Source organism: Pleurodeles waltl, chromosome 6 (genome assembly GCF_031143425.1).
Source record: "Pleurodeles waltl isolate 20211129_DDA chromosome 6, aPleWal1.hap1.20221129, whole genome shotgun sequence".
Classification (NCBI taxonomy): domain Eukaryota; kingdom Metazoa; phylum Chordata; class Amphibia; order Caudata; family Salamandridae; genus Pleurodeles; species Pleurodeles waltl.
In genome coordinates, this window is record NC_090445.1 from 89,614,358 (window position 1) to 89,637,826 (window position 23,469).

At 43.1% G+C, this 23,469-nt stretch overlaps 1 protein-coding gene across 4 annotated transcripts in view; it reads right to left on the minus strand.

Annotated features, from left to right (window-relative positions):
• Positions 1-526: 526 nt before the first annotated feature.
• TEKTL1 (tektin like 1) overlaps positions 527-23,469 on the minus strand; it is a 232,388-nt gene continuing 209,445 nt past the window's right edge. For all 4 annotated transcript variants that reach the window (XM_069237411.1, XM_069237410.1, XM_069237409.1 and 1 more), the window contains 4 exons: positions 20,860-21,026; positions 19,460-19,555; positions 15,956-16,069; positions 527-858 (listed from right to left, as the gene is read on the minus strand). In XM_069237411.1, the coding sequence (XP_069093512.1) occupies positions 658-858; positions 15,956-16,069; positions 19,460-19,555; positions 20,860-21,026 (578 nt within the window). In that variant the 3' untranslated portion in view covers positions 527-657. The remainder of the gene's footprint in view (positions 859-15,955; positions 16,070-19,459; positions 19,556-20,859; positions 21,027-23,469) is intronic.

Sequence of the window (23,469 nt, forward strand, 5' to 3'; positions counted from 1 at the left end):
TGCCCCAGCGAAGAAAAATATGATTGAGAGTTGCCTGGTTGAGCTCCCACTAGTGGCAGGTTGCTGAGGTTCTGCTTTATGAGTCCGCCAGGGTGTTGGATACTCCTGGAACGTGTTCTGCTCTGAGAGATATGTGATGTCGAAGTGCCCAATTCCATATCTCTTGCACCTGAAGAGACAGCGCTGGCGATTTTGTACCGCCCCGCTTGTTGAGGTAATGCATACTTGTGGTGTTGTTGGTTCGGACCAAAACCGATGAGCCCCTGATCTTGGTCAGGAAGGACTTGAGCGCTAGGAATATGGCTTTTAATTCCAACAGGTTGATGTGGAGAATTACTTCCTGGGTGGTGTTGAAGACTACAGGCCTGATTTAGATATAATGCACTGTAATACACCGGATGGGCTATCCATTATGTTTGTGACAGAGTAAACCTTCCGCCAAACTCTAAATCAGCCCCAAAGTTACTCTTTTATAAAGATTTTCCCTGCCCACTGGATAAAATGATCCGACACATGCCTGTGTGACTTTAGTTCAAAACTTTATTTGTGCTTAGAATTTTTCATTTAGCATATGTCATCTTGACCACAAACCTGCCCTGGTGGACCCATGTCACAGGTGAGCTGGCTAAAAACCCTGCCAGTCCTCCACACATAGCATTAGTCAGGAATGAGCTGCTTGCCCTCATCCATGGTCCAGCGGTGGGAGGCACGCCTGCGGCGGAGGCGGAGAGCACTCGAATCCGCACGGTAGGCCATCTTCTTGTCCCGGAGGTTGTCTTCCAGGTGGATACGGGTGATGTGGAGGAGGCTTATGTCATCACTGGTCGTCTTCATGGCATTCTGCACAACTTTGCAGCCCTAGTGTGATGTAAGAAGAGAGAAAAAGGCTGTCATACACCTGTCAACTTTAGATATCTAATTGTAAAAAACAAGAATATATTAGGGTGGTTCCTATCTTGTATCTTAAAGCCAAAAGCTCATTCTTCATGGACCATGATGCCTTTTTTCGATTTACCTGTCATCATCCTTGGTGACCCCCAACTTCTACTTGAGTAACCATCAGTTACTGTCATCATCCTTCGTGACCCCCAACTTCTACTTGAGTAACCATCAGGAGCACATACTCTTTACTCAACTATTCTAGAACCAATTTCAGACAGGTTCTCACTACATGGAAACCCCTTGATCTTCATATCAGACATGCTGCCTCACTCCCTCTGGCACACACGATCAAGGCCATTATCACCTGACAAAAGAATACATCTCACTCTAACTCTGCATAACTAGACCTACACTGACCTTTCCCAATTCCTTGACTCTACCTCATATGATATGCTCAACAAAGCCTGCTGCGCTGCCCTATACTCACATTAACCCCCGAGAAAATATTGCCTAGCAGGTCCCGTTCCTGGTCACCGATTCCGCAAGACATAACATCCTCAAAACATAATGTCCTTCATTAAACCTAGAAACCCAGATCACAGAGAACCCATAAGAATATAAATGGGCAATAGGTGCCTTCCCAACAGCCCTAGATGCTGCCACGCCATTTTACTACCAACATCTCATTTACTTTTTACATACTCTTCACCAATGGCTAGTCAATAATGTCAATTCCTTAGTCTCTCCTTATACTACCCGAACGCGCTCTTGCCTCACCACCACATTCTTTGCTTCTTATTCCACCTTTAAAATGTCCAATCTGAACCACTCTCCAAGTGCTCCACACAACCCCATCTGTGCATCTGTGATACAATCATCACCCTCCTCACTCCACTGAAATCATCTCCAACTACCACACAGATCCCACAAAATTATAGTCTTATACTTGTCTACCAGCCCCTCCTGTGTTTAATCCAACCCTTTCAGCACCTAAATTATCAAACCTCTGCACTACTGCCAGAGATCTTCTATTTAGCCATGCTCATCTCTACCAAGAAATCATCCATAATGCTTTAAACCAACCATTGTTTCATTAATGCTGAAAAAACGATTGCTCCTCCTCTAACCTCCCATTCTTCTCTAGAGTACTGGGATAGGGGTTTAGCCTAGAGAAGGAATGGAGTAAACATGATCTGCCGATTTTCAAGTTCTTCCCCTGCTTTTTTACTTATAACTAGGTCCATGTAGCTGGCCTTCGCTCCATTGAGGTTGACCTGAACCTGTGACTTTGCTACGGTCTGTAAGTACCAGATATCCACAGTGGGTGCTTTGTGCTTTTTGGTGCTATTTTCACTTAAATATTTAAAATTACATATCTCCAGTTCTACTGATTGTATTTTTGTTGTTTTGGTTTTGTTTAGTTTGTGGTAAAATACTATATTTGCCTAATCTGGTGTGAGATCCCTTTTGCGGTGTGTTGTCACTGTGTTACTGTTTGAAGTGTTGTACAAATACTTTACACATTTCCTCTGAGTTAAGCCTGACCGCTCTGTGCCAAGTTATCCGAGGGTTTGCTTGTGACTTCACCTTGACAAAGATTGTGCTTGCAGCTTGAGTAGCGTTCTCACCTACTTTATCAGTGCAACTTCAGCTGCCAGAGGGAGACCGTCTGGGGGGTTGGTCGTATGGGCGAAGATCTCATTAAATGTTGAGATACGCATGCAAGCCACTGAGTCGGAGGACATTTTATGGTTGATAATGGGAAAAAAAAATAAGATAATAACCCACTTGTTTAATGTATATATAAGACCTAGAAAGTCAAACGTGGAGTCTCCTGAAATAACTCTACTAGACGACCTGCTCAAAAAAATTCCAGTAGGTGAGACAATTATGATAGGGGGTGACCTTAATTGTAACTATGAACCTATAACTGGATTCGAACATTTAGCAGAAGAGGAAGACCGAATGAGAACAATTCCTTACCTAACAATAGAAAAAACTGTCCCAGGCACAGTGGCCTCATTGCAAATCATGAGCCTTACATTAAACCATGGACTGAGGGCATGCAATGGCAGAGTGGGTGAAGTCGGCCTTAATCTGGTTACTTTCCAGAGAGGCAACTCAACTTCAAAAATAGATTACATTCTGCATAGTATAAACACATGGGAAAGACTAGCGACCTTTAAAATTGATAAAAGAAGGGATAGCGATCACTTCCCGCTAATAATTGAATTCAAGGCACACTTCTTAGATTTGGACTCGAAATATATAGAACATGATAAGGTGGAGTTACAACCCACCCTCAGTAACAACAGAAGGGTTGTAAAATGGCCAGTAATACTAGGCAATCAGGTCACTATGATAAATATTTACAACATATTTTCTGATCTCTTGGAGCCTTATGCAGAAAATAAACCTAGTGACATTCCTATTACGGCTATCCACCATTCATTGAGCACTATGTTAAGACCTGTCCTGACCAAACAGCTACAGAATAAGCACAAAAAGGAGAAGGCCCAAACCACCCCTAACAGTCCATGGTATACTATCAAATGTAGAGAGAGGAAAAGAGTACTGGTAGAGGCACTAAAGCAAAAAAATCAATTAGCCGTACAGCAGGCAAGGGCCAGCTATAAGAAAACGCTGGCTACTGCCCAACGCAACTGGGAGGACCAAAAATGGCAAGACCTGCTGGTAGCAGCAAAAAGCAATGATGCAAGGACCTTCTGGAAAATAGTTACCCATGGTAGCAAAGAGGGGATATTTACTACAGACCATCACATAGACCCCAAAACATGGGTTAACTACTTTACATATCTTTACTCTGACCCCCCCACCTTCGATTCTTATCCCTCAAGACATAAATCCCCAGTTACTTGGGGTATTTTACCCAAGTTACAGTTTAGTCTGGAGGAGACGGTGATTGCCATTGAAGCAATCAAGCCAGGAAAAGCCCCCGGTTTGGATAAGATCCCGGGGGATTTGTTCAAACATAGCATAGAAATCTGGGCACCTTATCTAAACCTTCTAAGTAACGCTATAGCAAGGGGAGGCCTAATGCCCGAGACATGGACAGGGGCAGAAATAATCCCAATCCACAAAAAAGGATCCAGGGAAGACCCAGGGAACTATAGACCAATTAGCCTCATAGACGTCACACAAAAAATGTATGCTAGACAGATCCTGAATAGAATCAATACCTGGATAGAAGAGAACAACATAATGTCTATATACCAAGCAGGCTTTAGACAACAGACCAGTACAGTTGACCAGGCCTTTAGGCTATTGACAATAATATGGAAATACACTAGACTAAAAAAGGCCACCTGTATATCGCGTTTGTGGACCTGCGCGCAGCCTTTGATCTGGTGCCGAGAGACTCCTTATGGGCAGCATTAGGAAAACAGGGCATGACAGGGAACCTCCTGGGCCAGCTGGAGAGGCTACATGAAAATACATTCGCAAAGGTCCGGTGGGGGCCAAAAGGAGAGTTGACAGACCCAATACCTATCAAGAGGGGGGTGAGACAGGGCTGTGTGCTCGCCCCAACACTTTTCTCATTATACATCAATGATCTGGTTCATCATCTGAAACAAAGTAACCACGACTCACCAAGATTGAATGATGATCCAGTCCCCGCCCTCCTTTTTGCAGATGACACCATCCTATTGTCTCAAACTCCAATGGGCCTGCAAACTCTACTAGATAAATTCAGTGAGTATTGCAGCTTGAAGGGGTTAGAAATAAATGCAAACAAGACTAAATACTTAACTGTTAACCCTCACAAAGCACTCAAGAGAAACATTTGGATCAGAGGGCAGGCACTGGAACGAGTTAAAAATTTCAACTACCTAGGGATACTGCTTGATGCCAAATTGTCATGGGCGCTGCACATCAACAAAGCTGCTATCTCCTTAACTCATAGCTCCATGGCAATTAGTAAAAATTACAAATGTTCAAGGTCGAGCACTGTGTCACCAGTATTTGAGATCTATAGGTGCAAAGCACAGGCCGCTGCTCTGTATGGCGCAGAACTCTGGGGATTCACAAAACTAACTCCATTGGCCACTCAGGAAAATAATTTCATGAGGGGGGTATTGGGCCTCCCTCCATCCACTCCGTTGATTCCCTTAGCCTATGACACTAATATGAAACAAATAGGCAAATTGGCAGCCCTGAGGCCCCTGCTCTACTGGTGTAGACTTTGGACAACCCCTGAACTGATCCAATACAGGCAAGCATTAATTGAGATCATGGGCTTGGACAAGACTATTTCCCTCCCGTGGCTTCATTATATCAGGCAAAGCTTTTACAATTTAGGGCTGAAATTCTATTGGGATGAACCGCATATACTCACAACCCAATCAAAGATCCGACTAAAGCAAGTATTTTGGGACTTCATCTTTAATAGCCCTTTTCATAGCAAGGATTCAGGTAGACTAACCTTAAGTTTTCTGGATTTTAAACCACTACCGAGCGCTGAGGAATGGATCGATACTATTCAACCTAGACGAGCAAAAGTTTTATTTATGAAGTATCGATATGGGATTCTCCAGGTCAAGGCTTTTACCTTTAAATGGGGCCTCCTGAATGGGAGTAATCATGAGGCGACCTGCGAGCTATGTAATATGGAGACACCAGAAACAACGGATCATGTCCTTTTAAATTGCATTGCCTACGATAAACTAAGGAAGAAATGGATCCGACCCATCTGCAGGAACGTTGGAATCAGGAACTACAATGAAGCTGCCAGATTCTTGAGATCCAGCTCGATACCATATGTTGTTTTTGGTCTAAGCCGGTTCTTAATAGCAATTTCATTCATCAGAGACAAGGCGGGCCTGAGGTTGTAGGCGCTTTAATTCAGGCAAAACTCCCAAAGTCAACCTATGGTCCTGAAATCGATAATTGGGAGTCAACCTCTGCAATTCAAAGGCCTTGGGACCTACAATCAGCCAAGGATATATCTAGCCCAGGGGACATTGTCTATGCCCGGGAGGACCGTAGTTACTGGGAGGTTGATTAAGTTACCTAGAATGGTCATTGTCACTTATGAAACTTGTTCCTGGATTCTGATATTTATCTACTTTTATCCCAAAAAATCTCCTCTTAGTTAGGCAAACAAGTGCCTGATGGCACGGGAGGTAAATTCTATGGGTCTTACAAATGAAATACTGTAATCAACTTTTATTTACTGTTTTTAAGACCAACATCAGATAACTTGTTTCTAGTAGTTAAGTGAATATTAGCTGCTGCTAGAACAATGTGCCTTTTTGCATTACTTGATCATATATGACCTCTAAGTAATATAGGCACGCAAGAAAGAAAGGAATCGTTGGGCCCTAGGGACTGTTAATCATCTCTTAAAAATTAGTCAAATAACCCCTCACGTGATGATGGTATCTATATTGCTAAGATTGTAGAGGCAACTTGAACCTACTGGAGGCAAATAATCATTCAAAAGCATATATCCTATTTTCATAATGGTCACTTTTTGAGCTAGTCCATAGTTAATGCTACTACTAGTGAGATAGCAATTTTAACTGTTTTTTGTATAAAGGTTTATATTTTAGGGGTATTTTATAAAATTTTATAATATTTATATGGAGATTTGTATGATGATGTGTACTGTATATTTTATAGTGTTTTATTGATTAATCGTTGATTTTTAATAACATTTATACCCATAACTTGCCTATTTGTATTGTATGGCCCTGAGGGAGCTCTGGTCTCGATCTGTTTTTAGTGTTTTTCTGTCTTTTTTCTCTTAAAAAGTGTCTTTGTTCCTTTTAGAAATGTAAGAATTTTGTCAGTATGCTTTTATGGTATTGTTTTACCGAAATAAAGCTGAAACTACTACTAAAATTTTTGTTTTTGTTTTGGTTTTGTTTAGTTTGTGGTAAAGTACTATATTTGCCTAATCTGGTGTGAGATCCCTTTTGCGGTGTGTTGTCACTGTGTTACTGTTTGAAGTGTTGTACAAATACTTTACACATTTCCTCTGAGTTAAGCCTGACCGCTCTGTGCCAAGTTATCCGAGGGTTTGCTTGTGACTTCACCTTGACAAAGATTGTGCTTGCAGCTTGAGTAGCTTTCTCTCCCCCTCAACCAGCTATCCAATTACTTAGAAACACTTTCTTAAATCTTCTTTATCTGACATCATTACTACAACGGTAGAAGAAGTAATCACTGGGAAGACCACAACATTGCAATGGATGGCATGAAGGGGGGCACAGCAGAGAACTTGGGAAGCTGGGGGCGTGTCCCAAGGTTTTAATGACTGTGGGGGTCATTTTGACCCTGGCGGTACGAGACCGCCAGGGCTAAAATGACGGAAGCACCACCAACAGGCTGGCAGTGCTTCCTGGGGGATTACGGTCGCACCGCCGGGGCCGGCGGTTTTCTGCCACAATGACCCCGGCGGTAGTAATCCGCCAGGGCAGCGCTGCTTGCAGCACTGCCCAGGGGATTACGAGTCCCCGACCGCCATCCTTTTCCTGGCGGTTTGAACCGCCAGGAAAAGGATGGCGGTATGGGGAGTCGCGGGGCCCCTGGGGGCCCCTGCACTGCCCATGCCACTGGCATGGGCAGTGCAGGGGCCCCCTGACAGGGCCCCATGCGGCTTTTCACTGTCTGCTATGCAGACAGTGAAAAGCGCGATGGGTGCAACTGCACCCGTCGCACGGCTGCAACACCGCCGGCTCCATTTGGAGCCGGCTCCATGTTGCGGCCCACATCCCCGCTGGGCCGGCGGGCGGAAACTCGGTTTCCGCCCGCCGGTCCAACGGGGATGTCAAAATGGGCACCGCGTGAGTGCGGTCGCATTGGCGGTTGCCGCCCGCCAAAGTTGTAATGACCCCCTGTGTCTCTTCCACAAGCATTGTGGACATATAGATATGCCAATGAAGGGAGCTGTAAGAATATATTCATTACACCACAGCATACAGGTCATATGCTAAATTGCATAATTCCTAGTGAGTGAAAGCTTGCTTAACTCTGTGAGTAAAACAGATAAAGGATACATATCCTTATCAGATCGTGCTTTAAAGTCAGTAAACATAAGTACAACACTTACACCAACCAGGTGGGGTTGTTTGTGGCATAGACATAATCTGCTATAAAGTGTATCTGTTAATGATGACATTTTAGACTCCATTAAGAATTTTATACGTGAGGATGATATGGATCATGTACGAGAATGGCAGGTGTGGAAGGACACCTTTAAGACAGAACTGAGGGGTTACTTTATATCACCTGCATTTCACAAACACAAAGCAAAAGCACTAGCTATGGCACTTTCAAGCCATGGCATAAAGTTCTTTTACTCAGAATGCACGATAGGGCATTAGATCTGGACAAAGCCAAATACACCATGGTCAGAGTGAAAAATAAATACTACATGGATGATAGCAGGTTAGAATGGCTGCTGGTTGATATGTTAAGGCTAAAGGTCATTAATGATAGACTCAAGGGGTTGATAGCATCTTCTAGGACATTAGTTCCGGAGAATGGGAAAATCACAAAACCATATAAAGCATTTTATCAGCACGTGTATAATAGGGAATCTGTAGATGACAACAACGTTGTCTTTATATTCAAACATGACCAGACAACAATTAACCAAAACACAAGTAGAGGTCTTAGGAGCTGCTGATGGTACTGAAGAAGTGGTTAGGAGTTGTTGGGATTGAAAAGTCCCCGGCATGGTGACAGATGAGCAACACTGCACTAAGTGCCCCAGCTGCACCAATATCTAGACCCCTGGTACTGATTTGTGGCCATGGTCGAACACAGATCATGCATGTGCACCATGACCTAGGCTTGCTGCACAGTAATGCAGTCTAAGTAGACTTGAAGGAGTGAACCACCCTAGTGAAACTTGAGGGATATTGACCTTGCCAGGTGTTAAGTGACACGAGAGTGGTGATGGTAGTATACTCTTTTTGTGTTCAGTAGAATCAGTAATGTGAACTGGCCTTTTACCTGTTTCATCGGAGTGGGGTTTTCTGGCCCACTCATGTAGAGTGTTCTGGCTGTGTACTTAATTCACCCTTAGCGTGCATGGATTGGGTGTAGCACTGGACTGCATGTGTTACTTACATGTGCGTGCTAAGTTGCATGTGTGTGCCTGTGGATGACACAAAACATAGAAGCTTGTGAGATCCATTGAGATGCAAAGGGCCTGAAGAGGCTGGAGAGCTGAGGACTGCAACCTCCAGACAGTAGATGTGGATTGCTGACATTCCTGAGGGGTGGCGTGGATAAACACACACTGAAGGAAGAGAACCAGAGCATCCTCTGTGCACAGCAAAGGGCGCTTTGATTTCAGGAGGAGTCACTGGTCAGTACGGCCTGGGCGCAACGTCAGGGAGAGGGTGGAACTGATAAGGCTGGCACTACCAGGGAAACTGATAGACAGGAAAGCTTAGTCCTTTGACCCAATATGTGGCATATTTCAGTGGAGGCGGACAGCCAGGTGTGATCCATGGTTACTCCCTTGGCTTGTGCTGTGGGTCACTCAGAATTGGAACCATTCCTGCTGTGGCAGACTGTCCGTTTGACAAAGGGCAGTGCCAAGGGGAGGGCGCCTCAAAGGAGCTGACACTCCCAATAGGAATGTCACAGGCCAGACACTAAATTACATCTGTGTCTACATTTGGCCTTTAAATGTGGGAGCATGAGGTGGGGGAATTGGTCTCATACTTTGTTGAAAGTATCATCAGGAGAGGGGAAATTGCCAAGACTTATTTCTGCTGGAACCGGGACTGGGGACTAAGGTCTGACAGCCTCCCACCTGGGTGAGGAACCATCATCTGATAGCGAAGAACACTTGCATTGCACCGGTGGCACTAGCCTTCTGCCTGCATGCAAGAAGAGTGTACCCTGTAGGAAGGATGAGGGAGCCTGTAGGGAGCAAGGCCCAGTGGGGATCCTGGTGAGTAGATCCTGGTGAGCATTCTGAGGCACCCAGTCCAGTTGGTACCGGTGTTGCAAGAGGGCAGTCCCCTTCCTTGCGAATGTCATCAACCCTCATTAGCGTTGCTGTGAACTTGTGGGCCATTGCCCAGTGTCTCTGATCTCACTGGAGCCACTGCTTATGTCCATGACCCCTGTGTGCCAGTAGGTGGCAACTGGGACTACTTGGGCCATTGCCTGTAGCTACTGAGACTGTTTGAACCGTCACCTGTGCAACTGGGAGTGTCGGCTGATGCCTATGTCTGGGACCCCCATATCCCAGGATGGTGCCACTGAGACTGTTGGGTCCGACCTGATCTGGAGTGTCCCCCATATCTGTGAGCCCTGCATACCTGCAAGGGGCTGCTAGGACTATTATAGCTGTCACCATGTGAGAAGAACCCTGATGAACAGTAGAGGTACTCGGCAACAAGTCCAGAAGCTGCCTGCAGGAGCACAGCGGTTTCACTGACTTACCAGGAGGAATAGCAAAGAAGGAGTTGTTGCACCCAGAAGCAGTTGCCGTCTCTGATTACTGCAGCGTGCCAACCCCGTTTACTGCAGGAAGGACACAGTACGAGCTGCTAGTGGTGGAACACAGGGAGAGAAGAACCCCAGCATCTCCACTCTTAAGCAGGCCACAGCATGGGGGGTGGAAGTAGACTTGTTTGTGCTAAGTGGTTTACTGCCTGTGTGAAACTTGTTCAAGCTCAAAGATTTTCCTCCGGGAGAGCTCAAAACGTCCAAGGCCAAAGCCAGACTTTGATGTGCATCACTAATGCAGAATATTCTTGAGTCTATTTATTACCACTTGAGCCATTATTAATGTAAGAGCATTGGGGTTATGTGATAATACAAGATTTGTTTTATATGTAAGAATCAGTAATGTTAGCTACTATGATGTTATCAGTGATTGTGGATGGCTGTTGGGGGATGCCTCCCTTCCAGTATGTAGAGATAAGCTCCTCTACAGGTGAGTGAAAAATCAGCAAATGAGGGGAGAAGGCAAGAAGAGACGAGACTCGTCTTCCAACACGTCCCATGGAGTTAATAGCCAAAGTGGATGTGGAGGCCCCCACCGGGTGGAGCTCTGCAATTCTCGAGCAGCAAGAGGCTGGACCTGCGTGGCAAACTACACAGTATGAGGACACAATGATCCTTAGAAAGGGAGGAGACACTAAAGTAGTTATGTGGCCTCCTATGTGATTTGACAAGGCAGAGGGGGCAGTGGTCCTTTTGTCACTTGAAGGACAGGGGAGCCCTGTGAACACCCTCCTATACCAAGAGCAATTTATTTAGTGCTGATCTTGTAACTGCCAAATTGTGGGAGTATTTTTACCTGCCGGACATGCCATGGAGCACACTTTTAAATGTCACCTGGGTGAATGGAAGAGCCATCCTGGTCACTAAGCAATCTTTAAATACTCTCCAGTGCAGGTGTCTCCGACACTATAGGCAGCAGGTGAGGGACACCATCAGAGTGACCTTCCAAATTATGTATACTTAATGCCACCAAAGAAACACACCCAATGGAAGGTTACCGGTTTCTTTGTATATAATTATAACCTGGGAATTGACATCTTTATTCTCACAGTATAAATGTCACATTAAATCTACATATCTGGAGTCAGAGGATCTCTCCTGAGAAGAGGCAAACGCCAAAGGATTTCAAAAAGGGTTGCGGAATAGGACGATGAATATCCCCACCATACAGAAGAAGGAAGTTACAACTAACCTGACTTTATAAAGGAATTCAAATTTCACCCTTATAGTTGTATATGCATACATAACTTCTCTATGGTTTGCAAAATCACTTGAAAATACATTTGAGAACACATTTTCCCAATTGTATTGTCTGTGTGACATTAGGCAAGATTTCATGTTATTTTAGATTTTTATTTTGTCAGTGCTACTTTTTAACCAGTATTGAAATGTCAGGAAACTTGTACATGCCTTTTTTCACTATTAAACTGATAATTCTTTGCAGTGGATGAGGATTGATTCTATAAATTGCTTACCTCAAAATGTCAGTACACGCCATTTGATATCTCTATGCCTTTACTACTGAGCTTCTTAAAATATGTCTCACCCTTCTTGAAGAAGCACAACAATCTGCTGTCGATCGGTTTGACCTGATTCCCTCACACTACCTTCCTCTCAAGTGGCCATCCTAACCAGCCACCACCCCATGCAGATTTGCTACCATTCCTTATAAAGCATTACACATGACTAACCCAGATATTTAGGTGAAAAATATAAGATTTCCAGGAGAAAAAATGAATCTGGACAAGCACACGATTTCTTTGAATAGAGATGCCCTGTTTCAGTAGGAAGTTCACCCTCCACTGATCATCCTTTTTGAGAAATTCTCCTTAAATCTGAATTGAACTTGCAGTTGACACTACCACCCCACTCCTTTCAGATGTTTAATAAATGCCACAAAACTCTTGTCAGCCATAACTGCAACTGCCTTATCACACATGTACACATACCATCTTGTTTTTTCATCCCTCATTATACTGCTTTCCAATATGGATATGTGTCCATCACCACACTATCACTGTGCAAATGTTAATGTTTATAGCGTTTTAAGTTTGTATTTCTCTTTACAAAATTGCAAAATGCTCTCTTGACCAGACTATTGTCAGTTACTATTGTCGAGCAGTTAGCCCCCCTCCCCCCACCCAGCCCCCAGCGCCTTGAGACCCTACCGGGTGAGTAGTGCGCTCAAGAAATTTGTTTGATTGATTGATTGATTGATTGAGTTACTTGCTTTCTCTCACTCTAAAGTGTTCAGTTGTCTGATACCTCTCTGGGTGCCATGTTTCAGGATATGAAAAAATAAATCTAGTTTATTTGATGCTACATGTATAGAATTAACTTCTTCGGAGGAGCAGCAGAGTTCACTCATACCACTGAAGTGTTAGTGTGAACTCTGAATTTTTACTAATAAATATTCATGTACTTTGAATTATGAATCTGCATAGAAATTGACTTAATGTAGCAAATAATGCACAACTTGGAAAATGTGCCTACTTGAGTGGCCAGCAGTATTCACGAAGTGTCCTTATTAATCGCTTATTAAAATGGATTTGACGTGCTCATGTTTAGATTAATGTAGTAGTATGTTATATTGACGATTAATTATTATGTATTTGCTTTATTAATTGGAGGCCTTTAGTTACTAAGGTCTTGGGCCTAGTTGCACAGCCTCATGTTAAGTTGCACTGTTTAAATTATTCACATTAAATGGCTGTTTAGAGAAATGAATACTTGTATTGTTTCACTGAGCTGACCAAACGCTAGCAGATGTTTAACATTCTCATAAGAACTGTTTGCTAGAATATGCTGAATTAGTTATTGATGCATTGTAAAGTTTACTGTGTGAGAAAGCGATGTTACCAGGAGCTAACAATGGATGCACTGACTGAAGAACAGAGAGATACAAAATTGTTACCTGACAAGTCCGACAATAGGAACAGGAGAAGAGGAGCCAATCATTGACATGTGAAAAACAGTTTAATAATATCTTATATTTGAAGTTCTACTTTTATTGGACTAATTGTAAATGTACGATTTTTTACCAATGGCAATGGGGGAAGAGTTTTAGAGGATTTTAACTTAGGCCGATTGGACAGAGAGGGAGGTGCTCGTTTTCTTAATCCTTTGCTGAGAGGGCCATTCCGATTATTCTCATCTTTCAAGCATATTCACTTTTTCATTCTCCACCAATGAGGTGTACTCACCATGATTATTTTACTTAAGAGAATTCTATCTTTAATTCTATTGCTTAGACCTTTATATTGAATGCTGATCTTCGACTATGCTTTACAAATGGTTCGGATGGATTAGAGTCCTCAATTCTGAACCATTTCCTTTCATGGTCCGATGCTGATGCTGAGCGAACAGATGTCCAAATGACGAAAACAGGCGCAGTTTGCTGATCCATATTGAGGAGCGGTATTAATCGAATGTTATTGTGTTTGATGTAATTTGTCTTTTGTTCCTACGTACCAACAGCTATTTTGATAGAGCCATAGTAAGATGTTTTTCCGAATTTGTGTTGACTAAAATTGTTTTGCATGAAGCCCAAACATGTTATTCTAATCAGAAGGTTAGTGAGGGATGACCCTAAATGCTAGTAGGTGGCTATTAATAAATAATTGATGTTACTTAGTTGCTGAACCTTAATGTAAGCTATTTTTATTTCACAGTTGTTCTTGTTATTGATTTGTACTGTAACTCTAGAGTGCATAGTGATCCATGTTTTGGTTAAATTGAGATTCTTTAGAAGATTTGGTCAACCAGTGTTGTTTTTGTATGTATTTCATCGGATTTTGAGACTACGTTATGTGATATTAGCATTGTTAATCTAGGGAAATAAACAAATTAACGTGATTCAAAAGTGTGGTTATTCATAGCCAAAGGGGTCATGGCGTGTGAAATTACTGACTCCAAAGATTATTGATACTATTGAATAATACTGCTATTGGAAGGAGTGAGATTGGGTAACTATGGTAGGAATAGCTCTAAGCGCAGTCAAAAGGTCCCTCTAACCTCTAACGCCTCCCCTTATAAATTAAAGATAAGAAACCAAATAAGGTCAGACGCCATCACATTAGTGATCTAGGTTCTGTGATATAATTGAGATCTGAAAGAGGCATTTCCTAATGTGTATTTTATACTTTTTCCATCTCCTGTGTGATTTTATACTCTTTGTTTATTGACCCCATAGACTACAGGAGTGCCAAGTTTACTGTTCTCCGGCAGAACACTAAGGTCTGGCAGGCACCAAAGTAAGCCCATTCTTCCTAAACATTCAATGATTTCGATTGTTAATGCTATTATCAAGCTCTGTTGATATTATAATGCAATGATAGGTTCATGGTGCTGTAACAGTATCTGAGTTCTGGTTTCACATTTTATGAAATTATCAAGGATTAGTGTTGTGTCCTGTCCTGAGCTGTCATTTCATGTTATGTTCTAAATCACTCCTGATCCATGGAACTCATAGGGTATCGTGATACTGAGAAGAGACAAAATCAAAACAAACTAAATCAGCTTTGTTGAAAAGGTATTTTCCGAGGCACTCAAAAAAAGGAAGCAGTGTCTTTTAAAACTTAAATAGAAGAGTATTCCAGAGCATGTGCTGATGAAGGAATCTGTTTTTGTAGGAAACTTTCAGCAAGAAGGCACTGAATGAGCAAATGTGCATGAAGGGGATTAGTAGGTATTTCTTTTACATGTGGCCCAAACAGAAACTGAATGGCTAGTCAACGTATATTGCTAACATGGTAGTCATAGTGATGTGACTGAAACCTGTCTAGTTACTGTTCTGGTAGTATTATTTTATTAAGTTTCAAAATGAATAGTGCAATGCTTACATGGACAATGTTACTATAGTCTATCTTTGATACAGGGAAGTTCAGATACAGTTAAGCATCAATTCTAATATACTACTTGCATTATATATTTGTGGTAATTTGATATTAAGGGTAAATCATATTTTCAAAGTGAAAGTCCTGTCATGCTATCACAATTCTGTGATATAATTATGATTCTGTAAAATCATAAATGTTCTTCAATATTTCTGAAATTCTGAATTATGGTCCTCTAATAATTAAAAGTATTAGATGGTATTATGATTCTGTATTATGAAGATGCTGTAATATTTTTGGCATCATATGTTTATGATTACATGTGATGTTATTAAAATTCTGTAATACTATAATCCTCTGATAGTGTTAGAATTCTATGGTTAGAATGTTAAACACTGTATCATCCAGGTTCTGTGACATAATCAAGTTTTAGTGAAATCATTGAAACAATGTGGTATCATAGTGATGTTTTTAATAATATTGATAAAAAGGTGCTGTGCCAATATTGATGTTATATAATTCTATTGTGATTTAATAAATATGGGCAGGTTGTATATTGTAGATCAGTGATAGTATTGAGCTTGAATGGTATTATCAATGCTCTATAATATATTATTAAGGTTCTGTGATATTACTGAGGGTGTGAGATAACATTATAGTTTGATGCTACTATAGATATTCTATGTTACTACTATAGCTATGCTGCATTAATCAAGGTTTGGTAGGAATCCACACCTTACCTTTGTCAGCATGGCGGTCTCAGGTAGTTGGTTTCCAGGGTGACGCTGGTGTATTCGGACTTGGGGACGATCCAAACGTTGTTGAGGCAACAAGTCTCCACTGGATACCGGCCCCTAAAACATGTGAAAGATTCAGACCAGTTTTCTCATTAATGAGGTTGGATGCAGCACACGCCGCACTGGGGCTACCGGTGTTAGACACCTCTGCTGACCAATTTTAAATATCATACCTCTTTTCATACAACTTGCGACCAATTATTCCCACCCTCATCACTATAAATCCAAGGTATATGATCAACAGCTGACAAGTGCTCCTGCCCACCACTCTGTGTGGGGAGCAGGTTTCAAGTTCGAATCCCGGCAAGACCCACTCAGCCAGATCCATTCAGCCTTTCATACTACTAGCATTGAGGACTTGAGCATCACTCTGTGGGGTGTCAGCAACATTTGTTATTTACAGCTCAGAAACATCAAATCACTATTTATAAACTAAATATTACTGGCATACGCAAGACAAGCAGTATGATTGGTCTCTGTCATAAGCGATCTCAGCTTAATGTGATTTGTGCAGGATATCTCAGCCGGTGTGGGGTTAGTAATGGTGAGATGTCATATTTATGTTAATGATATTGGGGTGGCATATCAAAGCTTTGTGTCAATGGTGGTGAGATGATTACATTTTGCTATCAATAATAGTGAGATCTCTGGTTGATGTAAGTTGTGCAGGATGTCATCCTGTTACTAGGGGAGAGGACGTCTCAAGCTTGGTATCAATGGTGGGTGAGATCTCAGGTAGGTCTCTGTAGTGGAAAGATCTCAGATTTGTAGAGATGGGGTGAGATCTTAGCTTGAACCAACTGATAAGAGATGTCAGCTTGTCATCAGTAGCGATGTATCTGCTTGATATTAGCTGGGTACTGTATAAAACTTTAGCTAGAAACATTGGCCATATCTCAGCTTGGTGCCAGTGGTAGAGAGAGATCTCAGATAGGCGGCAGAGATAATGAGATCTTAGCTTGTTGTCTGTGCTAGTGAGATATCAACTTGTTCTTTGTGGTTACAAGAGCTCATGTTGTTGTCTGGAGTATGGAGACCTCAGCTTATTGTCTGTGATAGTGAGAGCTCAGCTTGTATTCTGTGATACTGAGACCTCAGCTTGTGATAATGAGAGATAAGCGTGGTGTCTGTGGTAATGAGATAGCATTGTGTTCTCTCTGGAAGTGTGATCTCAGTTTGTTGTCTGTAGTAATGAGATCTTTGCCTGTTGTCTGTGATGATAAGAGCGTTACTGTCTTTAAACTAGCTGTTGTCCATGAGTTCCTACAACCTGTGGGTTACACAGAGGCAAGTGAGAGGAGACTTTGTGGAGATACAATCATGTGGAAACATCATTGAATCAGAAAGAACAAGTAAAAACAACAGGCACTTCATAGCCTTTGATTCATTCTATGAGTTTCTTAGCCTTTCCAATGATAGGCAACATTGCTGGCTCACAAATCTGAGACTATTCATCATAGAGGCTTTTGTAATCTATAACTAACTGTTCCTTCTCCCTTAGCTGTAGACCCTGCAAATACATACTCATATTAATCTATGCAGTCCTCGTGCACAGAAGAAGTTGGAAAAGGAGAGAAATGTCCAGGACTTAAGAGTGGACCTTAAAGGAAAGATGTTAGCAGGGAAGTGAAATAAAAGCAGCTACAATCATGCCTTCTCACTATCTTTGACTATATCACTCTTCTGCACAGGTGGTAGAACCTATCTGCTGAGGTACTGAAAACAATAGTTCACTGTGGATGTAGTTTGGAAACACAGAAGTAAAGTTGGCGGATGCCTGATTCATCTACAGATGTCATACTCAGAAACAAGCATAGGAAAGTGTAATGTGTAATCCATACATTCACTATAACATCTTTGTTTAAGATATTTACTCATCCATTGACAACAATAATAGTACAGCAAATGTGATACAGTGAAATGCAAGTATGAAAAAAATACAAAAGACTCTATACTCAAGAAAATGCATGGGTCTATGTGGTCATCTGAGAATAATTGCATTTAAGTTAACGGCGTTTCAACCTCTATATGAATTTTGGGGCTCTCATCAGGAGAGTTATCTACAATAACAGACTGTCTTACACCTTGGCTTGATTGACAGTGGTGAGGGAAGATTTTAACAAAAGAAGATGTGGAATCAGCATAAGAACTACTTACCAATGTTGTAGGCAGCTGTTAGTCTTGAGGCATGAATGAGAGGGTGTATATTATCGATGCCCATCTCAGGAGCACTGGTGGTTGACAGCGTCAGGATTGTGGGATTACTGATGATGTCTAATAGCGGCTTGTAAAGCTCTGGTTAGTGGTAAAAGTAAGGTTATGGAAAAAGACTCAGGTTGGTGGTTACTGGTTTTTACAGGTCATGGTGAAGGAAGAAGTGGGATCAAGGTAGCACTTGGGTTGGTTGATACCAGCAGAGACCTGCCTGGTGGATAAAGTAGCAACACGGGAATGACTCTGGTTGGGTGGTTATGGGCTGGTGGTGCTCTATTTAGTAGCAGTGATCAGATCGTCGAACCGCTGGGGTTGGCCTATAACACTCTGGTCTGGTTGGTGATAGTGGTTAAATTATGTGAAAGACTTACATGGTCTATAGTGATCTTTGGTATGTGGTTGGTATAAGTTTGATTAAAGGCAAGTATTCAGGTTAATTGGCAGTGTTCCACAGAGGCTTGACAAGTGACATCAAGGAAATGTGGTGGGTTCGAATGGTTGATATTGGTCAGTAGAAATATTAGAGGCAGCAATACAATTGATTCCAGGACTCCAGCTGATGCTTGTTGATACGGCACTGGTCCACCATAGCAGTAGTGTCTCAGGGAAAGGTTTGTTGATAAGTGTCTGCAGAGCGTGGGCAGTGGCCGAACAATTTTTCGGGTTGGGACAACCTCTGGTTGGTGACCGGGATTGCAGGCAAAACTTCAGTGGGTTGATAGTTTCTTGTACTGTTCTGGCTGGTTGAATAAGGAAGGACTCATCATGGTTGCTATTGGTCTGTAGAGTTCTGATTGGTGGCATACATATTTGTTGGGAAGACTTTGGTTTGTTGACATTTGTCACTAGGGGCCATATGTACGAACACATTTTCCCATAGACACAGAATGGGCAAAACGGCTTGCTACATCTGGCCCTAGATGTCTAGTTCATGGCCAAATAATGGCTGAGGTTAGCTGCTGGTGGCTAGCACACCTGTAGCTGGTGGCAGTAGCTGGACAGTGAGCAGAATTCAGACAAGCTGAAACTACTTTGCATGGTTCTGGCTGGTAGATGCAGTAAGGACATTGGGAGACAGGAGAACAGGGCTCAGAATGGTAAATACATGCAAGTGAAGATCCGGCAGGATAGTGGTGGTAGGATTGTGGTGATGGGGCCCCTCATTATGATTGTGCAGCTCTGGCCTGTGATAGAAAGTTACACCTCTTATTGACCCTCACACCCTCTACATACCAGGGCGAGTCCATAGGTTCTCTCCATCTCATCGTAGAGGCGGTGACAGCGGAACAGCGAGGTCCTCACATTGCCTTTTGTCAAATGAAGCAGCCCCTGGCAATCAAAAACATGAGCCATGAACCCTGGAGGTAGTGGAGGGAGCAGTGGCCTATGGGTTAACAGAGCGGTCAGTGACTGGGTAATGGAGGGCCAGGCAGTAGTAAGGAAGGGCTGCTGATGTGCTACCAGAGGGCAGTGTGGATGGCAGTCTCTGGAAGGAAAAACTGAAAACTAAAATCATAAAAATCTAATTCACAGAGAAGATCGACTAAACGAGAAGGAGCGCAGGAGACAGAGGTAAAAGAGGGAAAGAGGGAGAGGAGGGAGAAGGTGACAGATAGCAAGGGAGAGAAACGGAAATAAGGGAGTAAGAAACATTCAGCTACAGCATGCAAGAGAGAGAAACAGAGAGAAGCAGGGATATCGTGTATAAAGAAAGAGGGGAACAAGACTAATAAAGGGAAGGAGTAAGAGAAAAAGAAGAGAGAGAGGGAGAGATAGAAGAGACAAGATCAGAGGGACAGTGAGATAAGAGAGAGCGGAATACATGGATAGATGTATGTACCATATAATTTGCCACATAATTTTCACAATTTGCAGATTTAACCCCAAAAAGTTGTTTCTAGCTTTAAAGGGTTAAAATAATATTGCTAAAGAATTTGCTGCATACTTTTAATTTTTTGCCAAATAATTTAAATCAACTTGCTCCGTCATTTGTTCCACCATTCAGCATAAACTTGGTAATCCTGCCAATGTTAAAGCTCTACGGAGTGGTTTAGGGGCTGTCATTATGATGAAGAAATCTGATTTTTACAGGCACCCTTGAAATATTTCCCATATTTCACGGTTCCCTGTGATATATAGGATTTTATAGCTCTGCGTTTTGTGCAATGAAAACAATAAAAGTACCAAAACATGTTAATAAGTGTGTGTCTACTACAAAATATATGAGTGGACAAGTGAAATAGGGGAGAGAGACACACAGGCCGTTGTATGTCAGAATAAGTTATACAGAAGCATCAATGTACTGAAACATAGTCTTATTTACACCAAAACCCTTCCATTCGGATTAGATTTTCTATTAATAGCTTCAACGCGGTGAATAATTTTATCAACAATATTTAGGGCTCAGTATTGATAGGACATGATATTGTGGCAGCAATATGCTAGTATCACACCAGAAAAATGGAAAATAAAGAAGGGTGAGAGAGAGAGAGAGCACGAGAGGGAAGTGTGAGACAGAATGACAGAGATGGAAAGCGAGAAAGGACAAAGCCTGTTAGCGCCTGTGCATGTGTGTGAGAGAGTATGTGTGACTGAATGTGTGCAGCAGTGCGAAGCAGCGACTTGCTTCACACCTTGAGGGCCTCCGTCTCTTCCATCTTCTTCTTCAGAGTCTCATTGATGCACTTGTCGACCTCCTGCTGAAGGCGCGCCACTTCGGCCACCAGCTCCTTGATGTAGCGCCGCAGCTCCTTAGACCTCTGGCACGCGCACTTCGCAGCCTCGATGGCTTCTTTGCAGTCTGGAAAGAGACCAAAACACAACCGTACTATTGTTTAAATCGGAAACCTTCAAGCACTACTTTTAATGGGTAGAGAGTGAGGTGAAGGGAAGATAATCCAAGCTTCGAGGGTCCTGACTGAGTTTCCTCCAAAGAACGTTCTGTGGATCCCCTTCTCCAGAGGTCTCCTATGTCAAGAGTTTGTCTCTTTCAGCCCCACAGCCCCAAGGTGACCAATGAGACGCTGTGGCCAGATGTCTCGTAACCAATGACAATCCATGTCTGTTCATGCCAGAAAACTCCCCAGGACTAACAACGTGGTACCCAGTGCAGGAGACCCCTACAGCAGACACACCCACTGCTTCTGTCAGCGCTACTAATGACGATTCCGAATTTTTATACAATAACAATGATTAATACGAGCCATCCAAGCTATTCTTATAGCTTTGGGTGGTAAGTATTAGTAATTTTTAATGTATATGCAGCATTACTAAACAACTGTTGTTGTGTCCTTTACAAAATTAGACAAGCAGCACCACTTGGCTGGCTGTCATAAGTCCCGGTGTTGAGGATTACGTGCCAGTGCTGAGCACCGGAAACCACCGGTTAAAATTAAGCACTGGTGGTACCACTGCCATAGCTCTCCTAACCAACGTCAGGAAAGGAAAGACTATAAGAATATCTGAATGAGGTGTCCCTGCCAGGGTCCCTTCAAGGACAATCCAAAAATAGACAGAGGGCCTGAACTGAGATGGCGGACGGTATGGCTAACTGGCCCATGCATTCAACAGCCTTCCAAAGGATGCTGGGAAAGATTTTAATGAGCTCATGTTTGGCCTGTACTTTGCAGCGTATTGTTATGTTAATAAAATTTGTTGAACACATCAATGACCTATAAGGGTATCCTGGCACGGGAGAGCTTGAGAAGCAGCACATCTAAGAGCAACAAAAAGAATCATTTGGAATTTAAAAACTTAGCACCAGATTTACAAGAAAGTGACACAACAGCTGTGAGGCACCACTTTTCTTGCACCCCTCAGCACCCCGCTAATGACACCATGTGTGCGCCATACTGTAGGCGCACCATGGTGCACTTTAGGACAATAGCGTTAAAATTTATGACGCTATTGTGGTACTTTGCAGGATTAGCACCATAAATTGTGTCACTAATCCTGAAAAGTAAAGGTAGTCCCATTTAAAGTATCCGGTGCGTCATTGTAACACCTGCTCTGAGCAGGCGTTAAAAATGACACAAAAAATGGCATAGTGAAATGTTGCAAATTTCACTGAGCCATTTTCTGGGCCTCCCTGTGAGGGATGCCACCCTTTCATACATTATGCCTGGCACAGGCATAATGTGGTGCAAAATGGTTAAAAAGGGGCGCAATACAACCATTGCACCACTTTTTAAATATGGAGAAGGAGAATGGCCTCATTAATGCCACATTAGCGTAAACAAATGACACTAGTGTGGCCCAAGGGTAGGTCGCTTCTGATCTTCCTTTCTTCTCTCCTTCCGGTCTTCTGTTCTTCTTGTCTTCTGTTCTTCTTGTCTTCTTGTCTTCTGTTCTTCTTGTCTTCTGACTTCGGCTCTTCTGCCTCCTCCGTCCTCTTCTCCCCGCGCCTGCCCTCCTGCTCCTGCCTCATCCCCCTCCCCCACTCGCATCCCCCTCTCTATCTCCCCTATCTAACCCGTTCACTATCTACCTCCCCCACTCCTCCTATCTATCTATCTCTCTATCTCTCTATCCCACTATCTAACTCCCTCACTCTCCACCTCCTCCTATCTTCCTATCTCTCTATCTATTTCCCTATCTATCGATTTCCCTATCTATTTTCTCTATCTATTTCTCTATCTCTCCCCCCTCCCTCACCTCCTCTATTACCTATCTTCCTATCCTCTCACTCTACCTCTCACCCTCACCCACCTCTACAACCCCCCCTCCCCTATCTTCTCAACCCTACTCCTATCTTTCTCCCCTATCTCCTAAACCTCCAAACACTCACCCCCCTCCACCCTTTAACCCCCCTCCCTCAGCTCTTCTCACTCTACCTGTCCCCCCCTCCCTCGCGCTTTCCCGCCGCGACCTCCTGCACGCCCCCGCCCCCCAGCTACCGTTCGCCCCCACCTGACCCCTCCCCCCCTCCTACCTCATATGGCAGCCGCTGCGCGACAGTGGTAGCGACCCTTGACCCAAGGGTAGGTCGCTCCCCCTGCCGCTGCAGCTCCTCCAGGTTCCTGAGTTCCTGAGACCCACCTCACAGTAAGTACCCCCCACCTCCCAGCCCCTCGCTCTGCCCTGCGCTACTCACCCTCTCTCCTGCTCCTGCTTCTTTTCTTCTTTTCTTCTTCTCTGTTCTTCTGTTCTTCCTCCTCGCTCCTCGTCTGTAATCTTCTTCTGTACTCTTCTTTCCCCCGTCTTCACTCTACTTCTCTTCTTCCTCATCTTCTTCTGTGGTCTTC